Source organism: Manis javanica, chromosome 6, assembly GCF_040802235.1.
Source record: "Manis javanica isolate MJ-LG chromosome 6, MJ_LKY, whole genome shotgun sequence".
NCBI classification, from domain to species: Eukaryota; Metazoa; Chordata; class Mammalia; order Pholidota; family Manidae; genus Manis; species Manis javanica.
This window is the reverse complement of record NC_133161.1, coordinates 35,479,378-35,489,513: the sequence shown is the minus strand read 5'-3', so window position 1 is coordinate 35,489,513 and position 10,136 is coordinate 35,479,378. Positions and strand designations below refer to the sequence as shown.

The window sequence follows — 10,136 nt, the reverse complement described above, 5'->3', positions numbered from 1 at the left end:
AGTCCCTCATTCTTGTTAGTAGGTAGACAAGCTGGTCACATAATCACTTGGACTATCTATTAGGGAAAATGATTCACAAAGTTCTATTACACAGAAAAACATTGTTTTTCTCCTCCTACCCTACTTTTTAAAGAACTTTACTGAAATGTAACTGATGTACAAACTGAAGTATCACTGGCGCATAAACATATTTAAAGTGTACACACTATTAAGTTTTGACATTTACACATTCAAAAACTGTTGCCATAATTAAATTAATGAATACACCCCCAAAAGTGTATCTTTATAATCCCTTCCTCATACTCCACCTGCTCTTCCCCAGCCACTAGGCAATCTTTGATGTGATTTCTATCACTAGAGATTAGTTTGTATTTCCTAGAATTTTAAATAAATGGAATAAGACAGAATAATGTACTCTTATTTTGCCTGGCTTCTTTCACACAGCAGATGTATTTTGTGATTCATCCTCTATTTTTTTGCATATATTGACAGTTTACTCCTTTTTACTTGCTGAATATCCTACTGTCAATCAAGGATATACCACAGCTTGTTTACACATACCTGTTTATGACTATCTGGATTGTTTCTAATTTTTGGCTACTAGAAATAATGCTGTTATGACATTCCTGTTTGTCTTTGAATGGACATACTTTCATTATCTTGGGTAAACTTTAGGAAAGGGTGGCTGGATCATATAGTATGTGCATGTTTACCTTTTAAAGAAACTCCAAAGCTGTTTTCAAAAGTGGTTTAACAGTTTTACATCTGCACTAGGAGTGTATGAGAATTCCAGTCTCTCCAAATCCCCATCAACACTTGGTATGGGTAGCCTTTTTCATTTTAGTTACTGTAACAAGTATGTAGTGGTATACTGTTGTTTTAACTTGCATTTTCCTAATGAGTAGTGATGTCTATTTTCTTTACATGTACAGACCCTTGAACAACATGGGTTTGAACTGCCATGGGCTCACTTATATGTGGATGTTTTTCAATGAATATATTGGAACATTTTTTGGAGATTTGGAACAATGTGGAAAAGATTTTTCTAGCTTTATTTATTCTAAGAATACAGCATATAATAAAGATAGCATGCAAAGTAAGTGTTAATCGACTATGTTATTGGTAAGGCTTTTGATTAATTGTAGGCTATTAGTAAAGTTTTAGGTAGTCAAAAGTTTTGGGGGAAATTTCAAATGTGTGGGGGTAGGTGCCCATAACCCCCACATTGTTCAAGGGTCAATTGTACTTATTTGCTAGATATATATCTTCTGTGGTGAAGTATTTGTTCAAATCTTTTGCTCATATGAAGATAACTGGGTTGCTTTAAATGTTTAGCTGTTTTGCTATTGAGTTTTGAGAGATCTTTATTCTGGATACAATTTATTAGATATGACTTGAAAATGTTTTCAGATTGTGGCTAGTCCTTTCAATCTCTAAAAGGTGTCTTTTGAAGAGCAGAAGTTTAAAATTTGACAAAGGCCAATTTATCGACTTATTCTTTCATGGACTGCTTTTGGTATTGTATCTAAGAAATCTTTTCCTAACCCAATGTCATAAAAATTTTCTTCTAATAGTTTTATAGCTATTGTTTTTTTCATTGATGTCTAAGATCCATTTTGAGTTCATTTTTGTACATGACACATGAGGAATGGACTTAAGTTTTCTCTTTTGTTTATGATATCTGTTCTAAAACCATTTGCTGAAAAGCCTATCCTTTCCACCTTTGTTGAACACCAGTATTCCATAAGTTTGGCCCTATTTGTGAACTCTCTATTATATTTCATTGATAACTCTTGATACCAATACCAAAGTGTCTTAAATTACCATAGCTTTAAAATAAATTTTAAAATTGGGTAGTGGTACTCTCCAACAATGTCCTTTTTAAAAGTTTATTTTAGCTATTCTGTTTCCTTTGTAAGTTTTTCAGCTTCTACAAAGAAACCTGCTAGGATTCTGATCAGGATTATACTGAATCTGTTAGATCAATTTGGGGGAAATTGACATATTGACAATAATGACTTTCTCCATCTGTACATATGGTATATCTCTCCACTTATTTAGGTCTTTCTCTCAGTAATGTATAGTTTTCAATACACAGGTTCTTCCACATCTTTGGCCAGATTTTATGAAATATGTGTTTCATATAAATATGTTCATATGTTAAATGTTTTCTGTTGCTATTATAAAAGGTACTATTTCTAATTTCTAATTGGTTGTGACTAGTATATATAAATCAATTGATTTTTGTTTATTATTCTTATACTTTGAAACCTTCCTAAACTCATTAGTTCAAGTAATTTCTCTATAGATTCCATGGAATAGTCTAATAGATGATCAATGTAATCTATTGTGAATAAAAAGTGAATAAAAAGTTTTGCTTCTTCCTTTCCAATCTGGATGCCCATTATTCATTTTTTTCTTGCTTTATTGCACTGGTTAGAACCTCTAGAGAACACTGCATTAAAGTGGTGAGAATAGCTATCCTTACCTTGTTTTTGTTCTAATTCTTGTGGGAAGAGCATTATCCTTTTACTATTAAGTATGATGTTAGCTGCAGGTTTTTCAGATACCTTTTATCAGGTTGAGGAAATTCTGTTCTGAGAGTTTTTCTCAGGATAGAATGTTTGACTTTTTGTTAAATGCTTTTTTCTCTATTTACTGAAATCATCTTTTCTTTTTAAATGTGTTAACTATGGTGAAAAGATTTTTTAAAAATATTAAACCGATCTTGCATTCCTGGAATAAAACAAATTTAACCATGCTTATGAAATACTGCTGGATTCAATATGCATAAATTTTGTACATAACATTTGCATCTGGGCTTATGAAGGATATGGCATACAATTTTTTAATTCTATAATGTCTCTGATATTGGCATCAGAGTAATGGCCTCACAGAATGAGCTCGGACACAGTCAATCCATTTCAGTTTTACGGAAGGCTTTGTGTTTAACTGATATTTCTTCCTTTTAACTATTTGGTAAATTTTACCAATGAAGCCTTCTGGGTCTGGAATTTTCTTTGCGGTTTTTAACTGTCAATTTTAATTTCTTTAATACATCTTGGGCCATTCAAATTACTTATTTCTTCACAAGTGAGCTTTGGTAGTACGTGTCATCCAAGGAATTTGTCCATTTCATTTAAGTTGTGAAATTTACTACCATAAAGCTGTTCATAATGCTTACTAATTGTCTTTTTAATATTGGTACAATCTGTAATGATGTCCCTTCTCTATTTCCTGATCAATATGGATAGAAGTTTATCAATTTTATTGAACTACTCAAAGAACTAGCTTTTGCTTTCATCAATTCTCTTTACTGGTTTTTCTAAAAGTTTTCTATTTCACTGAATTCCACTCTGATTTTTTAATTTTAGTTCATATCATTGCTTTGAGACCTTTCATATTTTCTAATAAAGTTTAGTACTATAGAAGTTCCCCTATATATTGCTTTAGCTACTTTAGTGGCATCCTACACATTTTGGTCTCTTAAGTTTTTATTTACCTTCATTCCAAAATACGGTCTAAATTCCCTTGTGAGTCCTTCATTGACAGAAGTTCTAATTGTTACATCAATTATTGAGAGAGGGGTACTGAAATTCAACCATAATTTTATAAATGTCTATTTCTCCTTGCTGTTTTATTAGTTTTTGGTTTATCAGTATTTTGAAGCTCTATTATTAGATGTGTGAAGGTTTAGGATTATTTTGTATGTGTGATAAACTGACCTTTTTATCATTATGGAATGACCATCTTTCTTTATTGCTCATAATATTCTTTGTTCTGTCATTTACTTTGCCTGATTATAATTTAGCCACACCAGCTTTCTTTTTGTTCATCCCTTATTTCTGTGTTTATAATTTAAGTGAATTTTTTATAGTCAGCATATGTTTGAGTGTTGCTTTTTATTCAGTCTGACCATCTTTCCCTTTTATTTGGGGAATTTAAGCTATATCTATTTCTTTTAAATTCAATATATTTAAACTAAAAATCACTTCATCCATTTCTCCCCAACCCTACTCTCAACCTCTTGCAACCACCAATCTGTTCTCTGTATCTACGAAATTAGTTTATAAAAAATAACGATATTTATTTTTAGGTTCCCACATATAATAGAGATCATATGGTTTTTGTTTTATTCTTATTTCACTTTAGCATAATGACCTTGAGGTTCATCCATGTTCACATGGCAAGATTTCACTCATTTTTTAGGGCCGAATAATACTCAATTGTGTATATATAATTGCTTTATCCATTTATCCATTAATGGACACTTAGGTTGCTTCTATATCTTGGCTATTTTAAATAATGTTGCAATGAACACAGTGGGGGAGGGGGAAAATAGCCTTTTGAATTAGTGGGGTTTTTTTTGGATTTGATGGGTCATATTGTTAGTTCTTTCTTACATTTTTTGAGGTGTCTCCAAACTGTTTTCCACAGTGGCTATGCCAATTTACATTCCCACCCATAGTGCATTAAGGTTCCCTTTTCTCTACAGCTTCACCAACACTTATTTCTTGTCTTCTTGATAACAGACTCTCTAACAGATGTGAGGTGATATCTCATTGTGGTTCTGATTTCCATTTCCTTGATGAATGATATAGAACATCTTTTCATGTACCTGTTGGCCTTCTTTGGAAAAGTGTCTATTGAGATCTTTTGCCCATTTTAAAATCACACAGTTTTTCTTTCCTATTGAGTCATATGAGACTTTATATATTTTGGATATTAACCCTTACCAGATGGTATGACTTAAAAATATTTTCTTCCACTCAGTCGGTTGGCTTATCTCTGTTAATGGTTTCCTTTGATGTGCATTAGCTTTTTATTTTTTTACTTTGATGTAGTCCCTGTTGTTTACTTTTACTTTTGTTGCTTTTGCTTTTCAGAAAAATCAGAAAAATCATTGTCAAGACTGATCTCAAAGAGCTTTCCGCTTGTATTCTTCTAGGAGTTTTATGATTCAGATCTTACATTCAAGTCTTTAATCCATTTTGAGTTGATTTTTGTGTATAGTGTTAGTGGTACAGTTTCATTCTTTTGCATGTGACTGTCCAATTTTCCCAGCCACAATGTCTTATAGTTTTCAGTATACAGGTCTTTCACTTCCTTAAATATATTTCTAGGCATTTTATTCTTTTCAGTGCAAATATAAATGGAATTGTTTTCTTAGTTTCTCTGATAGTTCATTATTAGTGTATAGAAATACAACAGATTTTTGTATTGATTTTGTATCCTGTAACATTCCTGAATTCATTTATTAGGTCTAAGTTTCCTGATGGAGTCTAGGGTTTTCTGTATGTATCATGTCATCTGCAAACAGTGACAGTTTTACTTCTTCCTTTTCAATTTGGATGCCTTTTACTTCTTTTTCTGCTAATTGCTCTGGATAGGACTTCCAGTACTACACTGAATAAAAATGGTAAAAGTGGGTATCCTTGTCTTGTTCTTGATCTTAAAAAGCGTTTATCTTTTCACATTGAGTATGATGTTAGCTGTGAACTTGTCATAATGGCTTTTATTATGTTGAGATATAGTCCAACCATAACCACTTTCTTGAGTTTTTTTAAAAATCATAAACAGATGTTGAATTTTGTGAAATGCCTTTTCTGCATGCTATTTTATGCTTTTATCCTTCACTCTGTTAATGTGGTGCATCACATTGACTGATTTGTGATGTTGAATTGACTGATTTGTGATATTGAACCATCCTTGCATTCTTGGAATAAATTCCAGTTGATCATGGTGTATGGTTCTTTTAATGTATTGTTGAACTCATTTTGTTAACATTTTGTTGAGGATTTTTGCATCTATGTTCACCAGTGATATTAGCCTATAATTTTCTTTTCTTGTGAAATCCTTGTCTGGTTTTGGTATTAGGATAATATTGCTGGCCTCATAAAATGAGGGAAAAATTTCCTCTTCTATTTTTGGAAGAACTGAGAAGGATTGGTATTAACTCTTCTGTGAGTTTACCAGTGAAGCCATCTGGTCCTGTTATTTTGTTTGCTGGGAGGTTTTTGACTACTGATTCGATCTCTTTACTCATCATCAGTCTGTTCAGGTTTTCTCTTTCATCATGATTCAATCTTGGTAGCTTGTGTATTTCTAGGAATTTATCCATATCCTCTAGGTTGTCCAATTCATTAGCGTATAATTGTTCATCAGTTTCTTATGGTCCTTTGTATTTCTATAGTATCAGTTGTAACATCTCTTCTTTCATTTCTGACTTAGGGTCTTCTGTTAATGAGTGTAGCTAAATGTTTGTCAATTTTGTTAATCTATTTCAAAGAACCAGCTCTTAGTTTCATTGTTCTATTCTGTTGTGTTTTAAATCTCTATTTCATTTATTTCTGCTCTCATCTTTATTTCCTTCCTTGTACTAACTTTGGGCTTTGTTTTTCTTTTCTAAGTCCTCAAGGTGTAAAGTTTATTTATTAGTGATTTTTTTTGTTTCTTTAAGTAGGCACTTACTGCTATGAACTCTCCCCTTGTTGCTGCATCTCATAAACTTTGGTATGTTCCATTTGCATTTTCATTTGTCTCATGTCATTTTTACAGTTCTCTTTTGATTTCTTCTCTGACACATGTTGTTTAATCTCCATATATTTGTGAATTGTCCAGTTTTCTTCACAGAATTTCTACTTTCATACCATTGCGTTTGGAAGAAGTACTCGATAGGATTTCAATCCTCTTACATTAATATTTCTTTTGTGGCCTAAGATATGATCTATCTTGGAAGATGCTCCATGTGCATTTGAGAAGAATGTGTATGCTGTTGCCTTTGGATAGACTGTTTTAAAAATCTGTTAAGTCCATTTGGTCTAATGTACCAATTAAAGTCAATGTTTCCTTATTAATTTTCTGTCTGAATGGTCTATCTATTGATGTAAGTGGGATAAAGTCCTCTATTATTATTATTATACTGCTTTTTCTCCCTTTAAGTCTTCCTATTTGCTTTATATATTTAGGTTCACTTATGTCAGGTACATAAATATTTACAAATAATTTATGGAATTGTTGGACTTCTTGTTGGACTGACTGCCTTTATCATTATGTTACACCCTTGTTATTACAGTCTATTTGATGTAAGTATAGCTATTCCAGCGTTCTTTCGGTTTCCTTGCATGTAATATCTTTAACAAACCCTTCACTTTCAATCTATGTGTCCTTAAATCTAAAGTGGATCTAAAGTGAGTCTCTTAAAGGCAGCATATACATGGGTCTTGTTTTTTATCCATTCAGCCATTGTATATTTTTTTGCTAGGAGAAGTTAGTCCATTTACATTTTAAGTAATTACTGATACATATGTGCTTATTGCCATCTTGTTCATTATTTTGGGGTTGTTTTTTGTAGTTCCTCTGTTCCTTTCTTCTCTTGCTCTCTTCCCTTGTGGTTTGATGACTTGCTTTTTTAGTGGTATGCTTGTATTTCTTTTCAGCTTTTGTGTATTTACTATAGGTTTTTGCTTTGTGGTTACCATGAGGTTTACATGTAACAGTGTATATCTGTAACAGTCTATTTTAACTTGTTTGACCTCATGTGTAAAGCTCAATATTATTACTCTCTCCATCCACATTTTATTTTTTTGATGACATTTTACATCTTTTTATGTTGTTTACCGCTTAACTAATTACTGTAATCAGTTACTTTTACTTTTTGTCTTTTAACCTTCCTACTAGCTTTATAAGTGATTAATCTATGATTTTTAATATATATTTACTTTACCAGTGAGATTTATTCTTTCATGCGTGTTCTAGTTACTAACTAGCACCCTTTGTTTTCAGCTTAAAGAAGTCCCTTTAATACTTTTTATAAGCTCAGTTTAGTGGTGATCTTTAGCTTTTGCTTATCTGGAAAACTTTTTATCTGGCCTTCAGTTCTGAGTAATAACTTGCCAGGTAGAGTATTTCTTGGCAGTTTTTTTTCTTTCAACACTTTGTATATATCATATCAATCCCATCTGGTCTGTAGAATTTCTACTTAAAAAATCTGCTGATAGTCTTATGGGGTTCCCTTAAATATAACAAATTGTTTTTTTTTTTTTTAAATTCCCTCATCTTTAACTTTTGATATTTTAATTATGCAATTTAAAACTACAGCTCCCGAGAGCAGAGGCATTCTCTTCAGTGATAAGCTAAGAACTGCTGTTTTACCATAAAGCAAACATTTGTCCATCTTTAGGAAGTTGAGATAATAGTAATGGTTTTATTACTCGTTCTTTCCTTGTTCTTCAATGTTACTTTCTTTTCAATGTGGATAATCATACACATCAAAATTAAAGAAAAGATTCATATGAAAGTCAAATGAATTTTCATGCAGGAACTTTTCATTAATAGCACACACTATGTAACAGGCACTCTGCTAGGGGCTTTATACTTTTTCTCAAGTACACATTACAACAATTCTAATAATCCTATGAGGTATGGTCCATTCTAAGTCCTTGAGACAACTGAGGCTCAGATATTCAAACCTAGGAAAGTTAAGATTCCATTCTTTTATTAAAGAAGTATTACTGAATATTTAATATACCAGGTGCTTTTCTAGATACTAGGAACATAGCAGTGGGGGGTGAAAAAAATTTTAGCCCAAAGAATTTATACTCAAACACATATTTTCTTTGTAACAAAAAAAATTCAAATTGTAAATTGTGTGTGTGTGTGTGTGTGCCTGGTGCTATATCAAAAGTAAAATGATAAACATTATGAACTTATTTCATTGAGAAAAAAATCTAACTTTAAAAGTAGAAGAAACATTCTAAATAAAGTAATTTTCTTGTAGTAAGTACAAATAGCTGGGATTTAAAAAAGTTTTGGCTGACTCCAAAGCCCTTGCTCTTTCTGTTAGTCCATAATGACTCTACATCACAGTACATTTCCAAGAGAGATGAACTTAAAAAATAGCAAAACAAAAAGTCCAAACACTACAGCTATCTGGAAATCTCTGAAATCTACTGAAGTTTCTAACAATAGATGAGAAATAGGGAATAAAACAAAATAAAGACAAACATGGTACTGGTCAAATTAATATTGGTTAACTAACTGCTTAAAAATTTTCACAGAATATACATTTAAATTTGAACAGAAATTTCTTATCAACTTGTACACAAGAAATATATTTGCTATATTAGGAATGTAAAGACAGTACTTTTCCTTTGTAAATATACATGTAAAATATTCAAGTCTCAAAACAAAACCAAAACAGAATTGTGTATACCTCTACAGCAGGTACAATGTCTATGCCAACAGTTAGAAATTCTTCAAACTTCAGAAATGGGTTAAAGCAGCTGCCAACATCAAGTAATCTGATCTTTCCTGAGGTCTGTAGCAACCTAAAAACAGATTATTTTATTTTATCAAAGGCAAACAAAATAGTGTAAGAAGAATTCAAACATTTGAGAATAAAACATCATATAGATTACTGGCTCTCTAACTTCTTGGTCTCAGGATCCCTTTATACATTTAAAAATGATGAAGGGCCCTGAAGAGCTTTCATTTATGAGGGTTATAGTTCTCAATACCATATTTGATGTTAAAAACCTAATAATCTTATGAAAGATTCATTTATAGAAAAATTAACTTATTGCATATGCTAATGTAAGTTATACTTTTTAAATGAAAAATCTAGATTAAAAAGGTAGTAAAACATGAGTGTTTCATATTTTTTCAAGTCTCTTTTATGTCCCAGCTTAACAGTAGACAGATGAATTCTCCTATTTGCTTTTGCATTCAAACTGTTGCAACATCATGTGCCATGTAGTCTCTGATAGTCTCCACTCCAAACTCATGAGAGAACTGGCAGTAAAAAAGGCAAATAACATCTCAATATTATTCTGGAAATAACCCCCTTCCCTGCAAGAGACTTTGCAGGGGTCTCAGACCCCCAAACCACACTTTGAAAACTGTCTTTGTACATGAAAGAATCCATTAGCAAATCAATTCACAGTATCAATCAATATAGCAATGTTTTTGGATTTGTCTCAATGACTTAAAAGGACCAAAGGGAAAAACATAAACAAACAGTATTAAGTTATGAATATTTTTATTGTGTGCATGAGCTTCATGTCCAAAAAGATGAGAGGAAAAAAAGGGTGAACAAAATCATAAACAACCATCTTATAAAGTCAGTCACATTCAAC

The 10,136-nt window shown here is 31.8% G+C and overlaps 1 protein-coding gene across 1 annotated transcript in view; it reads right to left on the bottom strand.

The window, feature by feature from the left end:
* The window catches only part of SAMTOR (S-adenosylmethionine sensor upstream of mTORC1), a 77,546-nt gene that overhangs the window by 3,947 nt on the left and 63,463 nt on the right, over positions 1-10,136 (bottom strand). Inside the window, exon 4 of the mRNA XM_017656636.3 lies at positions 9,215-9,329. Within this exon, the coding sequence (XP_017512125.3) occupies positions 9,215-9,329 (115 nt within the window). The remainder of the gene's footprint in view (positions 1-9,214; positions 9,330-10,136) is intronic.